Source organism: Panulirus ornatus, chromosome 57 (assembly GCF_036320965.1).
Source record: "Panulirus ornatus isolate Po-2019 chromosome 57, ASM3632096v1, whole genome shotgun sequence".
In the NCBI taxonomy this organism is placed as follows: Eukaryota; Metazoa; Arthropoda; class Malacostraca; order Decapoda; family Palinuridae; genus Panulirus; species Panulirus ornatus.
This window is the reverse complement of record NC_092280.1, coordinates 14,518,643-14,545,420: the sequence shown is the minus strand read 5'-3', so window position 1 is coordinate 14,545,420 and position 26,778 is coordinate 14,518,643. Positions and strand designations below refer to the sequence as shown.

General features: G+C 41.9%; 1 protein-coding gene across 1 annotated transcript in view; it reads left to right on the top strand.

The window, feature by feature from the left end:
* Window positions 1–26,778, top strand: part of LOC139766183 (chromosome-associated kinesin KIF4-like) — a 296,752-nt gene that overhangs the window by 190,410 nt on the left and 79,564 nt on the right. Inside the window, exons 18-20 of the mRNA XM_071694453.1 lie at window positions 129–267; window positions 5,456–5,592; window positions 11,797–11,946. Coding sequence (XP_071550554.1) covers window positions 129–267; window positions 5,456–5,592; window positions 11,797–11,946 — 426 coding nt within the window. The remainder of the gene's footprint in view (window positions 1–128; window positions 268–5,455; window positions 5,593–11,796; window positions 11,947–26,778) is intronic.

Genomic DNA, 26,778 nt, shown 5'->3' with positions numbered 1-26,778 from the left:
TTGAACTATGGACAACAGAAGTTTTACTGTATATCAAAGTTTTGTGTTCCCTGTGTTGTTGCTTTTTTCATGCCTCTTTTGTCATTCTTTTTTGAAATAGCTTTTTATCAAGTTTTCTTCTTAAACAGCGGCAGTTGAGACAGGGAGGCTTGTGCCCAGAAATGACTACAGAATTAGAACAAAAAGTTCATAATTTGGAGAATGACCTTCAGCTGCGAACTGCCCAGATTAATGACCTACAGGCTAAGATTGTGGACAACGATGAAGGTAATAGGCACTTTATTGTTGTATATGTGGATATAAGTTAACATCTGTTTCCCCTTTTAGAAAGTTAAAATACAAGGAGGGGAGGGTGATAGGCGTGCAAAAGAGACTTTTGGATGTAAATGTGCTGAGAGGTGCAAATGGAGGGATGTCTGATCATTATCTTGTGGAGGCGAAGGTGAAGATTTGTAGAGGTTTTCTGAAAAGGAGAGAGAATGTTGGGGTGAAAAGAGTGGTGAGAGTAAGTGAACTTGGCAAGGAGACTTGTGTGAGGAAATACCAGGAGAGACTGAGTACAGAATGGAAAAAGGTGAGAACAAAGGACGTAAGGGGAGTGGGGGAGGAATGGGATTTATTTAGGGAAGCAGTGATGGCTTGCGCAAAAGATGCTTGTGGCATGAGAAGCACGGGAGGTGGGCAGATTAGAAAGGGTAGTGAGTGATGGGATGAAGAAGTAAGGTTATTAGTGAAAGAGAAGAGAGAGGCATTTGGACGATTTTTGCAGGGAAATAATGCAAATGAGTGGGAGCTGTATAAAAGAAAGAGACAGGAGGTCAAGAGAAAGGTGCAAGAGGTGAAAATGAGGGCAAATGAGAGTTAGGGTGAGAGAGTATCATCAAATTTTAGGGAGAATAAAAAGATGTTTTGGAAGGAGGTAAATAAAGTGCATAAGACAAGGGAACAAATGGGAACTTCAGTGAAGGGGGCAAGTGGGGAGGTAATAACAAGTAGTGGTGATGTGAGAAGGAGATGGATTGAGTATTTTGAAGGTTTGTTGAATATGTTTGATGATAGAGTGGCAGATATAGGGTTTTTTGGTCAATGTGGTGTGCAAAGTGAGAGGGTTAGGGAAAATGATTTGGTAAACAGAGAAGAGGTAGTAAAAGCTTTGCGGAAGATGAAAGCCGGCAAGGCAGCGGGTTTAGATGGTATTGCAGTGGAATTTGTTAAAAAAGGGGGTGATTGTATTGTTGACTGGTTGGTAAGGTTATTCAATGTATGTATGACTCATGATGAGATGCCTGAGGATTGGAGGAATGCTTGCATAGTGCAATTGTACAAAGGCAAAGAGGATAAAAGTGAGTGCTAGAATTACAGAGGTATAAGTCTGTTGAGTATTCCTGGGAAATTATATGAGAGGGTATTGATTGAGAGGGTGAAGGCATGTACAGAGCATCAGACTGGGGAAGAGCAGTGTGGTTTCAGAAGTGGTAGAGGATGTGTGGATCAGGTGTTTGCTTAGAAGAATGTATGTGAGAAATACTTAGAAAAGCAAATGTAGTTGTATGTAGCATTTATGGATCTGGAGAAGGAGTATGATAGAACTAATAAGAGATGCTCTGTGGAAGGTATTAAGAATATATGGTGTGGGAAGCAAGTTGTTAGAATCAGTGAAAAGTTTTTATTGAGGATGTAAGGCATGTGTACGTGTAGGAAGAGAGGAAAGTGATTGGTTCTCAGTGAATGTAGGTTTGCGGCAGGGGTGTGTGATGTCTCCATGGTTGTTTGATTTGTTTATGGGTGGGGTTATTAGGGAGGTGAATGCAAGAGTTTTGGAAAGAGGGGCAAGTATGCAGTCTTTTGTGGATGAGAGAGCTTGGGAAGTGAGTCATTTGTTGTTTGCTGATGATACAGCGCTGGTGGCTGATTCATGTGAGAAACTGCAGAAGCTGGTGACTGAGTTTGGTAAAGTGTGTGAAAGAAGAAAGCTGAGAGTGAATGTGAATAAGAGCCAGGTTATTAATTACAGTAGGGTTGAGGGACAAGTTAATTGGGAGGTAAGTTTGAATGGAGAAAACTGGAGGAAGTGAAGTGTTTTAGATATCTGGGAGTGGATTTGGCAGCGGATGGAACCATGGAAGAGGAAGTGAATCATGGGTGGGGGAGGGGGCGAAATTTCTGGGAGCATTGAAGAATGTTTGGAAGCCGAGAACATTATCTCGGAAAGCAAAAATGGGTATGTTTGAAGGAATAGTGGTTCCAACAATGTTATATGGTTGCGAGGCATGGGCTATGGATAGAGTTGTGCGGAGGAGGGTGGATGTGCTGGAAATGAGATGTTTGAGGACAATATGTGGTGTGAGGTGGTTTGATCGTGTAAGTAATAATAGGGTAAGAGAGATGTGTGGAAATAAAAAGAGTGTGGTTGAGAGAGCAGACGAGGGTGTGTTGAAATGGTTTTGTCACATAGAGAGAATGAGTGAGGAAAGATTGACCAAGAGGATATATGTGTCAGAGGTGGAGGGAACGAGAAGTGGGAGACCAAATTGGAGGTGGAAAGATGGAGTGAATAAAAAAAAGACTTTGAGTGATCGGGGCCTGAACATGCAGGAGGGTGAAAGGCGTGCAAGGAATAGAGTGAATTGGAACGGTGTGGTATACTGGGGTCGACGTGCTGCCAATGGATTGAACCAGGGCATGTGAAGCGTCTGGGGTAAACCATGGAAAGTTGTGTGGGGCCTGGATGTGGAAAGGGAGCTGTGGTTTTTGTGCATTATCACATGACAGCTAGAGACTGAATGTGAACGAAAGTGGCCTTTGTTGTCTTTTCCTAGCGCTACCTCGCGCCCTTTTGGGGGGAGGGGCTGGTTATTTTCATGTGAGGCGGTGTGGCGATGGGAATGAATAACGTGGGAAATGGCGACTAGTTTGAAAGAAAAAGTCTGTGTGTGTATATCTATGTATATGTTGAGATGTATAGGTATGTATATTTGCATGTGTGGATGTGTATGTATATACATGTGTATGTGGGAGGGTTGGGCCATTCTTTCGTCTCTTTCCTTGCGCTACCTCGCTAACTTGGGAGAAGCGACAAAAGCAAATAAGTTAACATTCAAGAGAGAGTTCGATGTATTGCATATTTGTAGTTCAGTATCTTGTGGCATTTATGCAACATCATACAGCATTCTAAGCCTTATATTTTGTACAGTATTAATCTGCTATTTTTCCAAATACTTCTTATATACAAAGAGTTAGTTTTTTAGAGTATGATTTGAAATATCTAGGATTTCCAGTTGTTAGGATCATGCAAGTGTTGAATCACCTTAGATGCCATGCACTGTAAGGTGAGGAAGATGATTGCTAAGAATATGGAGAGGGGTTATATTTGGAATACTTTGAGGAAGGAAACTGTGACAATTGATGCAGTTTAAGAATTTTTTAATGTGGGACAAAATTAGGTTTATAAGTAAGACTATGTGGCTGTTTGAATATTTTAAGAATTCTGAAAATTGCTAGAAATGCTTTTGGTTGTTTAGTTTTAAATAATGTTTGACATGAACAGAGTTGAGGTATGTAGTGCCTGCATAAATCATTGTCCTATCTATCTATCCATATCTACGATGCCCATTTTCTCTGTGATGAATTTGTTCAAGGGAATGGCGTGGGTAAGAGTTTTCATAACTGGTGAACTCCATTGCCATTTCTTAGCCTTTATGTCTAACCATTTATAGACCACTGGCAGAGGGCACCTCTTGCATAATGTTTCCAGAGGCTCCTATCTAATGTTCCTGCAGACTACTTCTACCGAAATTGTTAACCTAATGTTCCAACCTACTACTATTTCTTGATGCTCCTGCCTAATTTTCCTAATGTTTCTATGTAACACTCCTGCCAAACGTTCATATCTAAGGCAGGGCTAGTGCATAGTGCTTACCTCAGGAAAATCTAGACTTATGAAGAATGAGTTTTGTGAATTAAGTATCTTCAAGTGGTATGTGTGACAGATGAGGAATGAATTTTGTGAATTAAGTGTCTTCAAGTGGTATATGTGACAGAGATTGTATGTTTGTGGACTGAATGCCATCAGTCCGTGTGTGGGCGAGGCAGAAAGAAAAGACAGCTACCTGGGTAAGAGGAGTGCAACTTGAGAATCACTGAACTATGTAGCCTTCTCTAACCCTCCTGGTACCTAGGTGGGTAGTCCCAGTAATATACCTCCCTGGTTGGTGGCTGTCTACCAACTATTACCTACAAACATTGTTTGCACCTCTCCCAAATATTTTCAAGTTGATACGTGGCTAAGGTTTATTATGGATACAAGCATATGGCACTCTCAAGGTGAATTCATTGTACATATCATTGCTTAGACTAGTGTTTCTAATGTGTCATTGCCTGCAATCTGCCTCAGTGTGCCTCGGGCTATCTTGAGGGTAGGATGTTCTTTCTTGATTTTTCCTGGCTGCCACTTCATGTTGAGAATTTTGCTTATGAGTGCTGTATTTGTAGCATTTGTGCTTCGAGATGGTTGGCTCTTGCCTTTTTGAGGAGGAGTAAGCCTGTAATCCCACCTGGAAACTAGAAAAGTTGAGCACGTGAGATTTTTAGGTGTACAGGATGCTTCTTAACACCTCATCAGTGCCATGCCTCATTTAGGAGATCAAGACCCTGTGGACCCAAAACATGGACATATGATACAGGAACCAGGCCAGTTCCATGGCCAGACATCTGCATATGGTAATCAAGGTCAAAGAAGAGATAACAGAGTACTAAATTAAGACCCTGTGGACCCAAAACATGGACATATGATATAGGAACCAGGCCAGTTCCATGGCCAGACATCTGCATATGGTAATCAAGGTCAAAGAAGAGATAACAAAGTACTAAATTGTTAGTGTGCTATTGCTTTTGAAAATATATGGGGAGGCAGACAAATTTTTTTTTTTTTTTTTTTTTTTTTTTTTTTTTTTTTGACACTAGATGTAACAAAGAATGATTATTGGCAGTGGATAGTTGTGGAATGTTTAAGAGTAATAGCTTGATGAAGTCCCCATAGGCTTAGGCTAGACTGCCAATTGCTTTAACATCTCTTTTTGCATTGTTCTATTGTATGAAGGAGACCAGTAAGATATGTTAGAGCATGGATTAGTTGTATGTAACAATAGAATGTAAGAACTGTTTGTATCTTCATTTTCTCCTTTCCACTACTTTTTCCCACCATTGATTAGCTAGCATACAATATCTTATAGATTCAAATGGTTAGTTCACTGTCATGTGTGTCAGAGGCTGATAGAAGGGTAACACATGCTACTTCTACATAAAAGAGCTTATTTTATCATGTTATTGTTTATAGTAGTCTTATTCTTTTGAATATCAAAAGATTATTGTACATTTTGTGCCATATATTATTGTTTCCTCTTTGGTAGCAAAAATTTTGGAATATATGTTATGTTATCATTCCTGAAATTTTCAGATGTTGCCAGCAAGAAGAGGTTTGAATCCGTGCAAAGTATGACTGAAGCAAAGTGTGCTATGAACTTCTTGTTTGAAGAAGCTACTAATAATATGTTAAACACAGCATCAAGAGAAGCAGATATAAAAGATATACAGGTATTTAGGGAAAAAGGCATTTATTTTCAAATCCTGCTTTTGTTCCTCTCATTCTTTATTGAGGGATTTTGGTTATTCTCTTGATTGATTTCTTTTTAATTTGTTTTTCTGTAAGTACAGCAAAGGCAGGTGACAGTCTTGGAAAGTATGTAATTGAAGAGCTAAAGATCAGTTTAAGCAAAATTGAAATAATGAAGTGCAGTGCTGGGTTGATATAGGGGTGTGTGATGTCTCCATGGTTGTTTAATTTGTTTATGGATGGGGTTGTTAGGGAGGTAAATGCAAGAGTTTTGGAAAGAGGGGCAAGTATGAAGTCTGTTGGGGATGAGAGAGCTTGGGAAGTGAGTCAGTTGTTGTTCGCTGATGATACAGCGCTGGTGGCTGATTCATGTGAGAAACTGCAGAAGCTGGTGACTGAGTTTGGTAAAGTGTGTGGAAGAAGAAAGTTAAGAGTAAATGTGAATAAGAGCAAGGTTATTAGGTACAGTAGGGTTGAGGGTCAAGTCAATTGGGAGGTGAGTTTGAATGGAGAAAAACTGGAGGAAGTGAAGTGTTTTAGATATCTGGGAGTGGATCTGGCAGCGGATGGAAACATGGAAGCGGAAGTGGATCATAGGGTGGGGGAGGGGGCGAAAATTCTGGGGGCCTTGAAGAATGTGTGGAAGTCGAGAACATTATCTCGGAAAGCAAAAATGGGTATGTTTGAAGGAATAGTGGTTCCAACAATGTTGTATGGTTGCGAGGCGTGGGCTATGGATAGAGTTGTGCGCAGGAGGATGGATGTGCTGGAAATGAGATGTTTGAGGACAATGTGTGGTGTGAGGTGGTTTGATCGAGTGAGTAACGTAAGGGTAAGAGAGAGGTGTGGAAATAAAAAGAGCGTGGTTGAGAGAGCAGAAGAGGGTGTTTTGAAGTGGTTTGGGCACATGGAGAGAATGAGTGAGGAAAGATTGACCAAGAGGATATATGTGTCGGAGGTGGAGGGAACGAGGAGAAGAGGGAGACCAAATTGGAGGTGGAAAGATGGAGTGAAAAAGATTTTGTGTGATCGGGGCCTGAACATGCAGGAGGGTGAAAGGAGGGCAAGGAATAGAGTGAATTGGAGCGATGTGGTATACCGGGGTTGACGTGCTGTCAGTGGATTGAATCAAGGCATGTGAAGCGTCTGGGGTAAACCATGGAAAGCTGTGTAGGTATGTATATTTGCGTGTGTGGACGTATGTATATACATGTGTATGGGGGGGGATTGGGCCATTTCTTTCGTCTGTTTCCTTGCGCTACCTCGCGAACGCGGGAGACAGCGACAAAGTATAATAAATAAATATATAAATAATTTGAATGGTTAAAATTTGGAGAAATTATAAGGAATAATTGTATGCAAGTGAATGCAAGAGTGTTGATTGACAAAGGGATGGTAGTGATTGAATGCAATATAAGTGAAGAGCAAGGGTGTTTTAGGAAAGGTAGGTGATGTATGGCTCAGATTTTTGCTGTGAGAATGACTGGAAAAGTATGTAGTGAAAGGTAAGAAGTTGTTTGCATCTTGTATGGGTCTGGAGAAAGCGTATGAGAGAGTTAAGTGGAATGCTTTTTGGGATGTGTCAAGGATATATGGAGTAGGGGACAAGTGTTGGAGAAGCAAATACATGTGTAAGGGCAGTTGGAGAGTTGAGCAGACATTTTGGTATACATGTGGGTGTGAGGTAGGGCTGTATGATGTCACTGTGGTACTTTTACAAATATATGTATGGAGTGATAAGAGAGATTAAAGTAAAATTAAGGGGATGTGGAGATGGAATGTGATGGTGAGGTATGGTGGCAAGTGACAAGCCTGTTTGCAGATGATTCTGTGTTGTTTGCTGAGAGTGAATAGGAGTTGTGAAAGGTTGTAAGTGTGTTTTGTTATGTGTGTATGCATAGGTCATTGAAAGTGAATGTAAGTAAAGGTAAAGTAATAGTGTTTAAAAGGAAACAGACCAGAAGTATAAATTTTGCAAAGCCATATTGAGAGAAAGATAAAATTGCTTTTAACTGTGTTATGGAGATGGGGGGAGAAAGACTGGAAGAGGTGAGACAGTTTAAGTATTGGGAACTATATTGGGTAAGTTTGGTGATACAGGAGAGATAAGAGAAAAGAGCAGTACAGGGTTGAAGATTCATTGGGTCTTTTGATAGAATAATGAAGGGTGGAGGTGTAGTATGGAAGTGAAATAGATATTAAGGGACAGCATTGCCCTCCTGACCTTGACCTCTGCAGCCAAAACATGGGCATGGGATGAGTCACAAAGCTCCAGAACCCAGGCTTTGGAAATGAGCAATTTGAGAAGAATAAGTCTTGTTAAGGATGTATGTAGTTTTGGCTCTGAGTGAAACGAAGCTCAAGGGTAAAGGGGAAGAGTGGTTTGGGAATGTCTTGGGAGTAAAGTCAGGGGTTAGTGAGAGGACAAGAGCAAGGGAAGGAGTAGCAGTACTCCTGAAACAGGAGTTGTGGGAGTATGTGATAAAATGTAAGAAAGTAAATTCTTGATTAACATGGGTAAAACTGAAAGTTGATGGAGAGAGATGGGTGATTATTGGTGCATATGCACCTGGGCATGAGAAGAAAGATCATGAGAGGCAAGTGTTTTGGGAGCAGCTGAATGAGTGTGTTAGTGGTTTTGATGCACGAGACCGGGTTATAGTGATGGGTGATTTAAATGCAAAGGTGAGTAATGCGGCAGTTGAGGGAATAATTGGTATACATGGGGTGTTCAGTGTTGTAAATGGAAATGGTGAAGAGCTTGTAGATTTATGTGCTGAAAAAGGACTGGTGATTGGGAATACCTGGTTTAAAAGGTGAGATATACATAAGTATACATATGTAAGTAGGAGAGATGGCCAGAGAGCGTTATTGGATTACGTGTTAATTGACAGGCGCGCAAAAGACAGACTTTTGGATGTTAATGTGCTGAGAGGTGCAACTGGAGGGATGTCTGATCATTATCTTGTGGAGGCTAAGGTGAAGATTTGTATGGGTTTTCAGAAAAGAAGAGTGAATGTTGGGGTGAAGAGGGTGGTGAGAGTAAGTGAGCTTGGGAAGGAGACTTGTGTGAGAAAGTGCCAGGAGAGACTGAGTACAGAATGGAAAAAGGTGAGAACAATGGAAGTAAGGGGAGTGGGGGAGGAATGGGATGTATTTAGGGAATCAGTGATGGATTGTGCAAAAGATGCTTGTGGCATGAGAAGAGTGGGAGGTGGGTTGATTAGAAAGGGTAGTGAGTGGTGGGATGAAGAAGTAAGATTATTAGTGAAAGAGAAGAGAGAGGCATTTGGACAATTTTTGCAGGGAAAAAATGCAATTGAGTGGGAGATGTATAAAAGAAAGAGACAGGAGGTCAAGAGAAAGGTGCAAGAGGTGAAAAAGAGGGCAAATGAGAGTTGGGGTAAGAGAGTATCATTAAATTTTAGGGAGAATAAAAAGACGTTCTGGAAGGAGGTAAATAAAGTGCGTAAGACAAGGGAGCAAATGGGAACTTCAGTGAAGGGTGCAAATGGGGAGGTGATAACAAGTAGTGGTGATGTGAGAAGGAGATGGAGTGAGTATTTTGAAGGTTTGTTGAATGTGTTTGATGATAGAGTGGCAGATATAGGGTGTTTTGGTCGAGGTGGTGTGCAAAGTGAGAGGGTTAGGGAAAATGATTTGGTAAACAGAGAAGAGGTAGTAAAAGCTTTGCGGAAGATGAAAGCTGGCAAGGCAGCAGGTTTGGATGGTATTGCAGTGGAATTTATTAAAAAAGGGGTGACTGTATTGTTGACTGGTTGGTAAGGTTATTTAATGTATGTATGACTCATGGTGAGGTGCCTGAGGATTGGCGGAATGCGTGCATAGTGCCATTGTACAAAGGCAAAGGGGATAAGAGTGAGTGTTCAAATTACAGAGGTATAAGTTTGTTGAGTATTCCTGGTAAATTATATGGGAGGGTATTGATTGAGAGGGTGAGGGCATGTACAGAGCATCAGATTGGGGAAGAGCAGTGTGGTTTCAGAAGTGGTAGAGGATGTGTGGATCAGGTGTTTGCTTTGAAGAATGTATGTGAGAAATACTTAGAAAAGCAAATGGATTTGTATGTAGCATTTATGGATCAGGAGAAGGCATATGATAGAGTGGATAGAGATGCTCTGTGGAAGGTATTAAGAATATATGGTGTGGGAGGCAAGTTGTTAGAAGCTGTGAAAAGTTTTTATCGAGGATGTAAGGCATGTGTACGTGTAGGAAGAGAGGAAAGTGATTGGTTCTCAGTGAATGTAGGTTTGCGGCAGGGGTGTGTGATGTCTCCATGGTTGTTTGATTTGTTTATGGATAGGGTTGTTAGGGAGGTGAATGCAAGAGTTTTGGAAAGAGGGGCAAGTATGAAGTCTGTTGTGAATGAGAGAGCTTGGGAAGTGAGTCAGTTGTTGTTCGCTGATGATACAGGGCTTTTGGCTGATTCATGTGAGAAACTGCAGAAGCTGGTGACTGAGTTTGGTAAAGTGTGTGAAAGAAGAAAGTTAAGAGTAAATGTGATTAAGAGCAAGGTTATTGGGTACAGTAGGGTTGAGGGTCAAGTCAACTGGGAGGTAAGTTTGAATGGAGAAAAACTGGAGGAAGTAAAGTGTTTTAGATATCTGGGAGTGGATCTGGCAGCAGATGGAACCATGGAAGTGGAAGTGAATCATAGGGTGGGGGAGGGGGCGAAAATTCTGGGGGCCTTGAAGAATGTGTGGAAGTCGAGAACATTATCTCAGAAAGCAAAAATGGGTATGTTTGAAGGAATAGTGGTTCCAACAATGTTGTACGGTTGCGAGGCGTGGGCTATGGATAGAGTTGTGTGCAGGAGGGTGGATGTGCTGGAAATGAGATGTTTGAGGACAATGTGTGGTGTGAGGTGGTTTGATCGAGTAAGTAATGTAAGGGTAAGAGAGATGTGTGGAAATAAAAAGAGCGTGGTTGAGAGAGCAGAAGAGGGTGTTTTGAAATGGTTTGGGCACATGGAGAGAATGAGTGAGGAAAGATTGACCAAGAGGATATATGTGTCGGAGGTGGAGGGAACGAGGAGAAGTGGGAGATCAAATTGGAGGTGGAAAGATGGAGTGAAAAAGATTTTGTGTGATCAGGGCCTGAACATGCAGGAGGGTAAAAGGAGGGCAAGGAATAGAGTGAATTGGATCGATGTGGCATACCGGGGTTGACGTGCTGTCAGTGGATTGAATCAGGGCATGTGAAGTGTCTGGGGTAAACCATGTAAAGTTGTGTGGGGCCTGGATGTGGAAAGGGAGCTGTGGTTTCGGGCATTATTGCATGACAGCTAGAGACTGAGTGTGAACGAATGGGGCCTTTGTTGTCTTTTCCTAGTGCTACCTCAAACACATGAGGGGGGAGGGGGATGGTATTCCATGTGTGGCGAGGAGAGAGTAACAAAGTATAAGATTTATATTTATTCATTATACTTTGTCGCTGTCTCCCGCATTAGCGAGGTAGCGCAAGGAAACAGACGAAAGAATGGCCCAACCCACCCACATACACATGTATATACATACATGTCCACACACACACACACATATGCATACCTATACATCTCAACTTATACATATATATGCGCACACAGACGTATACGTACGTACACATGTACATAATTCATACTGTCTACCCTTATTCATTCCTGTCGCCACCCCACCACACATGAAATGAAAACCCCCTCCATTCAAACTTATCTCCCAATTGACTTGTCTGTCAACCCTACTGTACCTGATAACTTACTTTTATTCACATTTACTCTCAGCTTTCTTCTTTCACACACTACCAAACTCAGTCACCAGCTTCTGCCATTTCTCACTCGAATCAGCCACCAGTGCTGTATCATCAGCGAACAACAACTGACTCACTTCCCAAGCTCTCTCATCCACAACAGACTGTATACTTGCCCCTCTTTCCAAAACTCTTGCATTCATCTCCCTAACAACCCCATCCATAAACAACTTAAAGAACCATGAAGACATCACACACCCCTGCCACAAACCAGCATTCACTGAGAACCAATCTTTTTCCTCTCTTCCTACACGTACACATGCCTTACATCCTCGATAAAAACGTTTCACAATGTATAATAAATCAATGAATATTAATATTGAATTGCTGTTAAACAGAAAACCTTTAATAATCATTTATTACTAAATTGAATTCCTTAGGCACAGTATGAGGACTTAGCTCACAACCTAGAAGAAATGGAATCCGAATTGAAGGCCATAAAGGAGAAGCACCGTGCTGAACTCACTCGCATGGAACGTGAACATGAGGAAAAAGTGCTTTTCCTTCTTGGACACATGCCCAAAGCTGAAGTAAGCAGTTTATGGTTGCAGTATGTGGCTGGATATTATTTTTCAGTGAACTGTATTTGATTATCTATCTATCTATCTGTGTATCTAATGCCCATTCCCTCTAAGAACTCCTACAAGGGGGTGGCTACAGCAAAAGTCTCCATAACTGATGTACTCCGGTGCCACTTCTTAGTCTTTAGTGCCTTATTCTTAACAGGCCACAGGCAGAGGTCAACTTTAGCACAGTGTTTCCTTAGGCTCCTACCTTATGCTCCTACTGAGTACATCTACCCAATGTCTATCCGATATTCCTGCCTAATGTTCCATCCTACTAATTTTACTTCAGCAAATCACTTTTCTGCTGAAGTATGCTTTCCCATGAGATACGCCACGTCGCCCCGCGCCGCCAGTTGCTTCGGTAATCTCACACTGTCCAGACGTTCGTCCTGCCTCTGTCGCTTGAGGTTGACTTCTTTTTTATTTTTCCCATTCCGGTGAAAATTTTCTGGTCACACGGGTTCTAGTGGCCTTTTCTACCCGTTATCCGATTGAGAAGCGAGTTGGTGCCCATATTTCGCCCAGTTAAGTGTTATACTGCTGGGTTGAGGGGTGGCAGTGAATGCCCCACCATCATGGCTTCTGTTGACAAAGGCTCCTAGTCGGGGAGACGGGTTCCAGTGGCCTTTTTTACTCGTTACCCGATTGAGGAGCGGGTTGGTGCCCATATTTTGCCCAGTTAAGTGTTATACTGCTGGATTGAGGGGTGGCAGTGAATGCCCCACCATCATGGCTGCTGTTGACAAAGGCTCCCAGTCGGGGAGACATGCTTCTGGCACCAGACAGATCCTCTTCCGGAGGAGGTTCAAGTAGTTCTTCTAAAAGAACGAAGCACAGAAGCTCTTTTTCACACCAAGAGAGCTCGAAACGCAGCAGTAACTCTGCCATGAGGGATGATCGGGGACAGGAATGCCAGCCTTCGGGGCAATTAGGGCAGCAGGTGCCACCTCCTCCCTCACCCTGTACCTCACGGGATGATGCTAACTCCCCTCCCTGGGCAATGATGTTTGAGGCTATTGCTGAGCTCTGGGATGAAATCAATTTGGTTTTACTGCTGGCAGTGATGAGGATGAAGATGGTGAAATTCATGAGGTACCGAGCATTGGCAGCACACTCCTGCATAGTGCTAAAACATACGGGCCCTTGGAAGACATTTCGGTAGACATGGAGCTGCCAGTGGCTGATATGGTGAATTATTTATTTGACCACGGCATGCGTGAAGAAGAATACAAGCAAATTGTGGAGGACGAGGCTACCAAGAGGCCCGGCAACTGCCATGCAATAACCCTTGTCGTCTGCAACTCACAGATCTTTGACGCTCTCAAGATTGAAGCGAAAAAGACTGATTCTTGTATGAAAGAGGTCAGCAAGGACATTCTGATGGCTGCCACTATCATCATAAAGTCTCTCACTGCCCTAGACAAAATCGCACGAGATGAAGGTCATGCAGGGGTTGCCCAGGAACTGGGTAAGATAAATGGAGCTCTTGCGTTACTTAGGAATGCCAACTGTCGTAATAACTTGGCCAGGCGATTCATCATCAAGTGGGAAATTAATCCCAAATACACTCACTTGTGCTCAGATAAGGTACCCATGACGCGGTATCTGTTTGGTGACGATGTCTCGCAGTCAGCAAGACAGATTGAGGAGTGAAAAGCTCAGGAACAAGATTGCACCAAAGAAGCCTTTCTCATCATGGAAATCTGCTGCTGGCAAGTTCGGTGGGCCAAAAGCAAGAGGATTTTTTGGGAGAAATCCTTACAGGGTCTTCTCATCCAGATTCCGCCCCTACGGGCAATGCAAGACTGGCTTCATAAGGCAGTCCTCCTCCAGGCAGGACACTGAGTCAAAAAACGCCCGAGGCCAGGGACACAGTAATCCCCGGTAATAACTCGGGTAAGCCACAAATTTAAAGCAGGTAGACTTCATAAGTTTGTGCATGAATGGCATAAGATCACAAGTGATCCTTTTATTTTAGATATTGTTGCAAGTTGTCATCTTGATATTGATGTGAACAACATTGAACATTTATTTCATGAAGAAATTGAATATGTGTTTAACATTGAAGAACAAAGAATTTTATCTCAAGAAATTACTAAATTGCTAGAGCTTAAAGTGATCACAGACACTCATAGACAGAATGAGCAGATGCTAAACAAGCATATTCCATATAGGCATTTTAAGATGGAAAACTCTGAGCAAGCAATTAGGCTCATCAATAAGAATGACTACATGGCTTCAGTTGATTTACGGCACGCATACTATTCAGTGAAAATAGCTGATGAGCAACAAAAATATCTTTGTTTTACATGGCAGGGAATAATTTACCAGTTCACATGCCTTCCCAGTGGTATTTCTGATGGCCCTCGGCTGTTTACTAAGTTAATGAAGCCCATCTTTGCTAAGTTGAGAGAGAAGGGATACACTATCACCAGTTTTATTGATGACACTCTCATGTGCAGCTGTTCATGGTTAGGTTGCAAAGAATGCATTCAAAGCACAATGCAGGTCTTAAGCAAAATGGGCTTCTGCATCAATGGAGAAAAGTCTGTGTTACAACCCACCAAAAGAATTGAATATTTGGGTAATATCATCAACTCAGAGACTATGGCAGGTACGCTACCAGAGTGCAAAATGATTAGCCTTGTGTATAGTTGTAAACAATTAATGAACAAAAAGAAAGACAAAATCAGAGAAGTTGTTGAGTAATTGGCATTTTGGTCGCTGCAATCCCAGCAGTCGAAATGGGTAAGTTACATTACAGAAAGTTGGAAAGGACAAAAATTGCAGCTTTAGCAAAAGAAAGAGGCAACTTTGAGAATTGGATGGAAATCACAGAAGAAATGAAAACAGATTTGAAATGGTGGGTAAATCATGTGGCAGGTGAAAATAGGAAAATTTTCAGGGCAGATACTGAAATTGAGCTGTACAATGATGCTTCAAACTTAGGTTGGGGCTGCTAGCCTTGGATGGGAATGTTAGTCAGAATGCTCGTCAGGGAACCTCGCCTCATAACAAGGAAGAAGAATGTGTTACGGCTGCCCCTGTCATCAGAAGAGCATCTCATCATGAAACACACAAAGCTGATGGCCTGCCTACTGTCAGGGAAAGAATGCAAGAGCGAGGAATTGCTGGAACAGGTACAGACCTTATCATTGCGTCCTGGAAACCAGGAACAGAAAAGCAATACAGACCACACCTTAAAAGGACACAATTTTTTAGTCAATTTCTTATCTGAAACTTTTCACAGAGGTGTCAGGTATGAGTGTATCAACACGGCGCGGGCAGCTCTCTCCTCACTAGGGATTGTGGTGGATGGCCACAGAGCAGGTGACTATCCTCTCGTCGTCAGGTTGTTAAGGGGAGTATTCAAGCTACGCCCAGCTAAACCCAGGTATATTGAAACTTGGGATGTAAAGCCAGTTATAGAAAGATTAAGAAGCATGAGCCCTTTACATTCTCTCCCCTTGAAGGATTTATCTTTGAAATTAGTTATGTTGTTGGCACTTACGCAAGCAGCCAGAGTGCAAACGCTAAACTTGTTACTTTTAAAGGATATCATCATAGGCAAGGATTTTATATGTATGTGGTTAGCAGGCAATATTAAGCAGTGCAGACCAAATTTCAATGTTCAGTTTATCAAAGTGAAAGCCTATGAAAAGGATAAAAATTTGTGTGTATTTGAAACCTTGAATGTATGTGAGAAATACTTAGAAAAACAAATGGATTTGTATGTAGCATTTATGGATCTGGAGAAGGCATATCATAGAGTTGATAGAGATGCTCTGTGGAAGGTTTTAAGAATATATGGTGTGGGAGGCAAGTTGTTAGAAGCAATGAAAAGTTTTTATCGAGGATGTAAGGAATGTGTACGTGTAGGAAGAGAGGAAAGTGATTGGTTCTCAGTGAATGTAGGTTTGCGGCAGGGGTGTGTGATGTCTCCATGGTTGTTTAATTTGTTTATGGATGGGGTTGTTAGGGAGGTAAATGCAAGAGTTTTGGAAAGAGGGGCAAGTATGCAGTCTGTTGTGGATGAGAGAGCTTGGGAAGTGAGTCAGTTGTTGTTCGCTGATGATACAGCGCTGGTGGCTGATTCATGTGAGAAACTGCAGAAGCTGGTGACTGAGTTTGGTAAAGTGTGTGAAAGAAGAAAGTTAAGAGTAAATGTGAATAAGAGCAAGGTTATTAGGTACAGTAGGGTTGAGGGTCAAGTCAATTGGGAGATAAGTTTTAATGGAGAAAAACTGGAGGAAGTGAAGTGTTTTAGATATCTGGGAGTGGCTCTGACAGCGGATGGAACCATGGAAGCGGAAGTGAATCATAGGGTGGGGGAGGGGGCGAAAATTCTGGGAGCCTTGAAGAATGTTTGGAAGTTGAGAACATTATCTCGGAAAGCAAAAATGGGTATGTTTGAAAGAATAGTGGTTCCAACAATGTTGTATGGTTGCGAGGCGTGGGCTATGGATAGAGTTGTGCGCAGGAGGGTGGAGGTGCTGGAAATGAGATGTTTGAGGACAATATGTGGTGTGAGGTGGTTTGATCGAGTAAGTAATGTAAGGGTAAGAGAGATGTGTGGAAATAAAAAGAGTGTGGTTGAGAGAGCAGAAGAGGGTGTTTTGAAATAGTTTGGTCACATGGAGAGAATGAGTGAGGAAAGATTGACCAAGAGGATATATGTGTCGGAGGTGGAGGGAACGAGGAGAAGTGGGAGACCAAATTGGAGGTGGAAAGATGGAGCGAAAAAGATTTTGAGTGATCGGGGCCTGAACATGCAGGAGGGTGAAAGGTGTGCAAGGAATAGAGTGAATTGGAACGATGTGGTATACCGGGGTCGACATGCTGTCAATGGATTGAACCAGGGCATGTGAAGCGTCTGGGGTAAACCATGGAAAGTGTGTGGGGCCTGGACGTGGAAAGGGAGCTGTGCTTTCGGTGCATTATTGCATGACAGCTAGAGACTGAGTGTGAACAAATGAGGCCTTTGTTGTCTTTTCCTAGCGCTACCTCGCACACATGAGGGGGGAGGGGGTTGTTATTCCATGGGTGGCGATGGGAACAAATAAAGGCAGACAGTATGAATTATTTACATGTGTATATATGTATATGTCTGTGTGTGTATATATATGTGTACATTGAGATGTATAGGTATGTATATTTGCGTGTGTGGACGTGTATGTATATACATGTGTATGGGGGTGGGTTGGGCCATTTCTTTCCTCTGTTTCCTTGCGCTACCTCACTAACGCAGGAGACAGGGACAAAGCAAAATAATATATTGAAACCTTGAAAATGTATATTAGTAGAACTAAGCATATAAGAAGTAATGTTGAAGATGGAAGCAAATTGCTCATCAGTTTCTTTTTCTTTTTTTTTTTTTTTTTTTTTTTTTTTTTTTTTTTTTTTTTGCCGCTGTCTCCCGCGTTTGTGAGGTAGCGCAAGGAAACAGACGAAAGAAATGGCCCAACCCACCCCCATACACATGTATATACATACACGTCCACACACGCAAATATACATACCTACACAGCTTTCCATGGTTTACCCCAGTCGCTTCACATGCCCTGATTCAATCCACTGATAGCACGTCAACCCCGGTATACCACATCGATCCAATTCACTCTATTCCTTGCCCTCCTTTCACCCTCCTGCATGTTCAGGCCCCGATCACTCAAAATCTTTTTCACTCCATCTTTCCACCTCCAATTTGGTCTCCCACTTCTCCTCGTTCCCTCCACCTCCGACACATATATCCTCTTGGTCAATCTTTCCTCACTCATTCTCTCCATGTGTCCAAACCATTTCAAAACACCCTCTTCTGCTCTCTCAACCACGCTCTTTTTATTTCCACACATCTCTCTTACCCTTACGTTACTTACTCGATCAAACCACCTCACACCACACATTGTCCTCAAACATCTCATTTCCAGCACATCCACCCTCCTGCGCACAACTCTATCCATAGCCCACGCCTCGCAACCATACAAAATTGTTGGAACCACTATTCCTTCAAACATACCCATTTTTGCTTTCAGAGATAATGTTCTCAACTTCCACACATTCTTCAAGGCTCCCAGGATTTTCGCCCCCTCCCCCACCCTATGATCCACTTCCGCTTCCATGGTTCCATCCGCTGCCAGATCCACTCCCAGATATCTAAAACACTTTACTTCCTCCAGTTTTTCTCCATTCAAACTTACCTCCCAATTGACTTGACCCTCAACCCTACTGTACCTATTAACCTTGCTCTTATTCACATTTACTCTTAACTTTCTTCTTTCACACACTTTACCAAACTCAGTCACCAGCTTCTGCAGTTTCTCACATGAATCAGCCACCAGCGCTGTATCATCAGCGAACAACAACTGACTCACTTCCCAAGCTCTCTCATCCACAACAGACTTCATACTTGCCCCTCTTTCCAAAACTCTTGCATTCACCTCCCTAACAGCCCCATCCATAAACAAATTAAACCACGTAAAAATGCCTCTAATATAATTTCTAGGTGGATTAAGTCAGTCCTTCACATGTCTGGTGTGGACACTACAAAATTCAATGCTGGAAGTGTTCGCCCAGCTGCGGCATCAAAGGCCAGGGCAATGGCGGTTCCAGTTGCCTACATCATGGCAAAGGCTGGCTGGGCTAGGGAGGCAACATTTGCCAAATTTTATGATAAAACCATAACCCAAGAGGCAGATCACTTCCAAGAGGCAGTATTAGAATAGCTAGTTAACTGTTAAAGGCTCCATAAAGTCGTTTTGGTCTCATCAGTTTATAAGATGTTATACAAAGTTTTATTTAACCAGCTAAAAGCATTGATTCTTAACTTAAATAAGGAAGAAATATGAAAAATGACAATATTAAGGTATGACATCCACATGGCTTTAAAACCTCATGGGAAAGCGTACTTCAGCAGAAAAGTGATTTGCTGAAGTAAAATTGATGAAGTACACGAGACTTACCGTAGGTTAGTTGAAATGTGCTTCGAATTTTATGAAGCAAACCACGTCTGCTGAAGGGAGCTTTCACATGCCCTCCACTCCCATCCATAATTGTATGAAGTGACGTGAAATGAACAACATTACCCACAGTATTGATAAAGAAAATTTTTGTCATGTGGATTGTTGTACACTTTAAAGTCTGGCGGCACGGGGTGACGTGGCGTATCTCATGTGAAAGCTCGCTTCAGCAGACGTGATTTGCTTCATAAAATTCGAAGCACATTTCAACTAGCCTACGGTAAGTCTTGTGTACTTCATCAATTCTACCTAATGCTCCTGCCTCATGCTCCTATCTGTTACTTATGTGTATTGACCTTACCATTTTGCTAAAAGGCAGAGCTAGCACATAGAACTCACTGCAGGAAAACCTGGAGATACAAAGAATGAGTTGTGTTAAGTGTTAGGTATGCCAGCACCCCACTTGTAAGTGTGGGAAGGAAAAGAAAACAGTTAACTTGAATCAGAAAAGTGCAACCACTGAAGCATTGGTTCCCTATGGTTCACTATGCAACCTTCACTAACCCTCCCGTTACCCAGGCAGGTAGTATCAGTATAATGCACCTCCTTGGTTAGTGGCTGCTTACCATTTACTACCTACTGTTACTATCATGTCAGAAAATATGATTGACAGACTGCTGATAGTAAGAAGATGCATTTTAGTTAGGTATTATCATTAAGATATTTATGAAATGTGGGAGTGCATCAAGGTTGTGATATCGCCATAGTTTTTTAAAAAAAGTATTATGGATAGGACATTGCATGAGATGAGAATGTGGTGGGTTGATAGTGGTGTAAACATAAGTCTTGGAGGAATAAAATGGAAACTAATAGTGATGTATACAGATGATACTGTACTGTGAATTGCATTAGAGAAGGAGTTGGAATTGATATTAACAGTGGGTTTCATTAAAAATATGTGTAGGAGGAAGTAGCTGAATATGACTGCAAATAGATTTCTGCCTATCTGTCTGTCTTCTATTGGTATTCCATTCCCAATTAAAGTGGCTGGATCAAGTACATACGGTTTCTGCGACATCACTTTCATGCATTTTCAACCCATGGTCACTGTGTTAGAATTTTAACAAGGACTTGTATACTTTCAGCAGTGCTTCATATGTTTTCACTTAACACACTTTTTTTTTTTTTATCAGGTGAGGCCAGTGTCTTCATTTCTACATATCCATTGATGAAATTCCTCCTTTAGACTTGATTCCCAGTCATTTCTCTAACATCATTTGGAATGTCCCCAGCCGCAGTTGGTTTTCTCACTACATCTCTGCAGCATAGCATTGGGAAGTGCATGCCTCACTCAATAACTAACTCAGTTAAAAGGAAGGAAGCAAGAGAAAATAATGTAGAAATAAATCAGTGCTTTGCAGGTATTTGTAATCCTGACTCATAGAGATAGAAAGATAATAGGAAGAGGGAAAGATGAAAGGATGAAGAGAATTCCACACCTAAGCTGTCTGAGGGAAAAAGGAGGTGTCGTAACAGTCTTTTCTTGAGTGGTGAGTCTCCGCACAAAGACTGGGAAGTAACATCCAGATACGTGCCTCAGGTCCATACCATGTTAGCAGGGACATGTACTGAAAGCTCACAAGAGCAGTAGCCAGAGTTTTACTTGAAGAACAGAGAGAGAGAGCAGCAACAGTGTGGCATGTAGAGAGGGATGTTTGAAGGATGATGCTGCCAGGAAAATAAATGAGAGGGAAGGCTTTTGTTTCCAGTTTCACTGATTCAGAGCTGAAGGAAGAATTATCCTAGATATGAGAAGTACTCCATACTCTAACAAATAGAAACCTTGTAGGTATGAAACAGCTGTTTACATGGCTTTTATGCAACACCTGGCTATTGGGAGGATGACCTTGTGATGGTTATCCCCCACCACTAGCTAGACCACACATTACTTGGCAAGCTGCTGTGTCACATGACTATTGTGTGGCCATCGGCACCTCAAGGGTGGGCCATTTTGATACCTACTTCTTTCCCTACACATCGAAGCTTTAGAACTTTTACCTTCTCATGTCTCTCTCAATAACTATGACCTGGCATATTTCACAAGACAGGTTTTTCACTTTTGTGAAAATTCGCAAATACTTTCCCTTGTCTTTTCTTTTTCCATTTCATAATTCTCTCTATATTTCAATTAAGGCCCAGCCTTGATGAGGACTTTTGTCTGTGACTGGAGCCTTCAACATAAAAGAAAAATATTAATAGATATATGGTCGTGCCCAACATGTGTATGTTAGTAAGAAAGATATTGCATTTTAGAATTGTCAAATTAAACCAGGTTACTGCTTGCCAACTCCAAGATGTTGCACTTGTCCAAACTGAGAGAGAAATTGCATTCATTATGAGAAAGAGTACAAGTATTAGGAGGTTGAAAGGGAAAGTGAGTTGAAGGGGATAAAGTGGAAATATCAGCATTAGAAGGAATAGGATTGAAAGATGAAAGATCACTGTAGAAGACAGGACAGAACCTGCAGGAATATCATGGTTGATAGGATAAGAGGGGAAAATTTCTCCATCAGCAACTACTGCAGTGGAATGGCCAGAGAAGGAGCTTTTCATTAGGTAGCAGAGAAAAGCAGAATACTAAAGGAAAGAAGTCTTAAATTCAAAGACATATGCTTCATCCTCATATTCTTTGGAAATGTCAAGTGCTATGACAAAAGTCCTGCCAACTTCCTGAGATAGGACTGTTGGTAGATCACATAAGAGAAATGATCACTGCAGTTGTAGATCTAACACTCCAGAATTTGTATTTATAACTTGAAAAGAGAGAATAGGTTTCTGAGTGTTTGAAAGAATGAGAGTTAAAGCAATTTTATAAAGACTTTGGAGATAGCAAAAGTTGGAACACCGGTAAGACAGTTTAAGGGTTAGAATGGTTTCGTTTCTTAGGGTTAGGCTGTGCCAAGATATACTTCCAAGTGGAATGAAAAATCTAGGGTTTTAGATAGAAGCAAAATGGGGGAACTAGGAACAGAGCTTGCTCAAAGGCACATTTGCCAAGGACGCAAGGAGATATAACATTTGGACTTGGCCATACTCCTTGTCCATTTAGAGCTGGGAAAGAACTTGAAAGATGTTTCATGATAAGAATAAAGGAGATAGCTCAGGTTGGGGAGAAAGAATTCTACCTCCATATTCCCTGTATCTCATAGGTGACTAAAGGCTGTGGGAGTGGGGGGTGGACTTTCTTGTATTTCAGCTTCTAAAAAGGGTAACAGGAGGAGCCAGGTAGATAGTGCTCATCCTCCTCAAAGGCTCAGGTGTCTTAAATCTGTGTGGATATTAGCAAGACGAGATAGGTAGCATCTTTGAGAAAACAAATGTCCATTTTCTGGCTCTGAGTGAATCAAAGCTTAAGGGTAAAGGGAAGAATGGTTTGGAAATGTCTTAGGAGTAAATTCAGGGGTTGATGAGAGGACAGGAGCTAAGGAAGGAGTAGCACAACTCCTAAAGCAGGAGTTGTGGGAGTGTGTGGTAGAGTGTAAGAAAGTAGATTCTTGATAGACATGGATGAAATTGAAAGTGGAAGGCGAGAGATGTGTGATTATCACTGCTTATGTGCCTGGCAATGAGAAGAAAGATCATGAGAGGCAAGTGTTTTGGGAACAATCAAGTCAATGTCAGTAGTTTTGATATATGAGACTGAGTGTTATTGCTGGGTGATTTTAATGCAAAGGTAAGTAATGTAGCAATCGAGGGTATAATTGGGGCACATGGGATATTCTGTGTTATGAATGCAAATGGCGAACAGCTTCTGGAGTTATGTGCTGAAAAGAGACTGGTAATTGGGAATACCTGGTTTAAAAAGGGGTATATACACAATATACTTTTGGATGTTAATGTGCTGAGAGGTGCAACTGGAGGGATGTCTGATCATTATCTTGTGGAGGCTAAGGTGAAGATTTGTATGGGTTTTCAGAAGAGTGAATGTTGGGGTGAAGAGGGTGGTGAGAGTAAGTGAGCTTGGGAAGGAGACTTGTGTGAGGAAGTACCAGGAGAGACTGAGTACAGAATGGAAAAAGGTGAGAACAATGGAAGTAAGGGGAGTGGGGGAGGAATGGGATGTATTTAGGGAATCAGTGATGGATTGCGCAAAAGATGCTTGTGGCATGAGAAGAGCGGGAGGTGGGTTGATTAGAAAGGGTAGTGAGTGGTGGGATGAAGAAGTAAGAGTATTAGTGAAAGAGAAGAGAGAGGCATTTGGACGATTTTTGCAGGGAAAAAATGCAATTGAGTGGGAGATGTATAAAAGAAAGAGACAGGAGGTCAAGAGAAAGGTGCAAGAGGTGAAAAAAAGGGCAAATGAGAGTTGGGGTGAGAGAGTATCATTAAATTTTAGGGAGAATAAAAAGATGTTCTGGAAGGAGGTAAATAAAGTGCGTAAGACAAGGGAGCAAATGGGAACTTCAGTGAAGGGCGCAAATGGGGAGGTGATAACAAGCAGTGGTGATGTGAGAAGGAGATGGAGTGAGTATTTTGAAGGTTTGTTGAATGTGTTTGATGATAAAGTGGCAGATATAGGGTGTTTTGGTCGAGGTGGTGTGCAAAGTGAGAGGGTTAGGGAAAATGATTTGGTAAACAGAGAAGAGGTAGTAAAAGCTTTGCAGAAGATGAAAGCCGGCAAGGCAGCAGGTTTGGATGGTATTGCAGTGGAATTTATAAAAAAAAGGGGGTGACTGTATTGTTGACTGGTTGGTAAGGTTATTTAATGTATGTATGACTCATGGTGAGGTGCCTGAGGATTGGCGGAATGCGTGCATAGTGCCATTGTACAAAGGCAAAGGGGATAAGAGTGAGTGCTCAAATTACAGAGGTATAAGTTTGTTGAGTATTCCTGGTAAATTATATGGGAGGGTATTGATTGAGAGGGTGAAGGCATGTACAGAGCATCAGATTGGGGAAGAGCAGTGTAGTTTCAGAAGTGGTAGAGGATGTGTTGATCAGGTGTTTGCTTTGAAGAATGTATGTGAGAAATACTTAGAAAAGCAAATGGATTTGTATGTAGCATTTATGGATCTGGAGAAGGCATATGATAGAGTTGATAGAGATGCTCTGTGGAAGGTTTTAAGAATATATGGTGTGGGAGGCAAGTTGTTAGAAGCAGTGAAAAGTTTTTATCGAGGATGTAAGGCATGTGTACGTGTAGGAAGAGAGGAAAGTGATTGGTCCTCAGTGAATGTAGGTTTGCGGCAGGGGTGTGTGATGTCTCCATGGTTGTTTAATTTGTTTATGGATGGGGTTGTTAGGGAAGTGAATGCAAGAGGTTTGGAAAGAGGGGCAAGTATGAAGTCTGTTGTGGATGAGAGAGCTTGGGAAGTGAGTCAGTTGTTCGCTGATGATACAGTGCTGGTGGCTGATTCATGTGAGAAACTGCAGAAGCTGGTGACTGAGTTTGGTAAAGTGTGTGAAAGAAGAAAGTTAAGAGTAAATGTGAATAAGAGCAAGGTTATTAGGTACAGTAGGCTTGAGGGTCAAGTCAATTGGGAGGTGAGTTTGAATGGAGAAAAACTGGAGGAAGTGAAGTGTTTTAGATATCTGGGAGTGGATCTGGCAGCGGATGGAACCATGGAAGCGGAAGTGGATCATAGGGTGGGGGAGGGGGCGAAAATTCTGGGAGCCTTGAAGAATGTGTGGAAGTCGAGAACATTGTCTCGGAAAGCAAAAATGGGTATGTTTGAAGGAATAGTGGTTCCAACAATGTTGTGTGGTTGCGAGGTGTGGGCTATGGATAGAGTTGTGCGCAGGAGGATGGATGTGCTGGAAATGAGATGTTTGAGGACAATGTGTGGTGTGAGGTGGTTTGATCGAGTAAGTAACGTAAGGGTAAGAGAGATGTGTGGAAATAAAAAGAGCGTAGTTGAGAGAGCAGAAGAGGGTGTTTTGAAATGGTTTGGGCACATTGAGAGAATGAGTGAGGAAAGATTGATCAAGAGGATATATGTGTCGGAGGTGGAGGGAACGAGGAGAAGAGGGAGACCAAATTGGAGGTGGAAAGATGGAGTGAAAAAGATTTTGTGTGATCGGGGCCTGAACATGCAGGAGGGTGAAAGGAGAGCAAGGAATAGAGTGAATTGGAGCGATGTGGTATACCGGGGTTGACGTGCTGTCAGTGGATTGAATCAGGGCATGTGAAGCGTCTGGGGTAAACCATGGAAAGCTGTGTAGGTATGTATATTGCGTGTGTGGACGTATGTATATACATGTGTATGGGGGTGGGTTGGGCCATTTCTTTCGTCTGTTTCCTTGCGCTACCTCGCAAACGCGGGAGACAGAAAAAAAAAAAAAAAAAAAAAAAAAAAAAAAAAAACATATGTGAGTAGGAGAGATGGTCAGTGGGCATTAATGAATAACCTATTTATTGATAGGTGTGTAAAAGAGACTTTTGGATGTAAAGGTGTTGAGAGGGGCAGCTGGAGGGATGTCTGATCACTATCTTGTAGAGACAAAGATGAAGATTTTTAAAGAATTTCAAAAAAAGAGGAAACATTATTGGGGAGAAAGTGGTGAAAGTAAGTGAGTTTGAAGAAGAGATTCCATGAGAGATTGAGTGTAGAATGGCAAAAGATGAAAGTAAATGAAGCTTGGGGAGTGGGTGAGGGTTGGGAGGTATTTAGGGAAGCAGCAACGGCATATACAAGAGATGCATGTGCATGTAGGAGGTAGGCAGATTAGAATGTTTAATTTGTTTATGGATGGGGAGGTGAGGAAGGTAGATATGAGAGTTGTTGTGAGGGGCAAGCATGCAATCTGTTGGGGATGAGAAATCATGGGAAGCGAGTCAGTTTTTTTTATACAGCACTGCTGGTAGACTCATGTGAGAAACTGCAGAAGCTGGTGACTGAGTTTGAAAGAGTGCAAAGGGAGAAAGTTGAAAGTGATTGTGAATAGAAGCAAGGTTTTTAGGTTAGACAGTTTAGTTGGGATGTGAGTTTGAATGGAGAAATATTGGCGATATTGAAATGTTTTTCGTATCTGGGAGTGGACATGGCATTAGATGGAACAATGGAAGTGGAAGTGAGTCATATGTTGAGAATTTGTGGAAAGAGAGAACATTATCTGGGATGGCAAAAATGGGTTGATTCGAGGGATGATATTCCCAACAATATTATATGGGTGCAAGGCATTGGCTATAGATAAGCTGTGTGGATGAACATGGCTGTGTTGGAAACTGAATGTTTGAGGACAATATGTGGTGTGAAGTGGTTTGATTGAGTACGTAATGAAATGATAAGAGAGATGTGTGGTAATAAAAAGAGTGTGGTTGAGAGAGCAGAAGAGGATGTGCTAAAATGGTTTGGACGTATGGAGAGAATGAGTTAGGAAAGATTGACAAAGAGGGCATATATGTCAGAAGTGGAGGGAAGAAAGAGAATATGGAGACCAAATTAGAGGTGGAAGGTTTTTTTTATTTTCTTTATATACACATTAACCATTTTCCATATAAGCAAAGTAGCATGAAGAACAGAGAACTGAGCCTTAGAGAGAACTTCCTCACTTGGCCCCCTTCTTAGTTCCTTCTTTTAGAAAAGTAAGAACTGGAGGGATGGATTTTCAACCCCCTGCTCCCATCTCTTTTAGTAGCCTGTGACATGCAGGGAATGCATGGGAAGTATTGTTTCTACCCCTATCCCCAGGGATATTTATTTATTTTTTATTATTTTGCTTTGTCGCTGTCTCCCGCGTTAGCGAGGTAGCGCAAGGAAACAGACGAAAGAATGGCCCAACCCGCCCACATACACATGTATATACATACACGTCCACACACGCAAATATACATACCTAT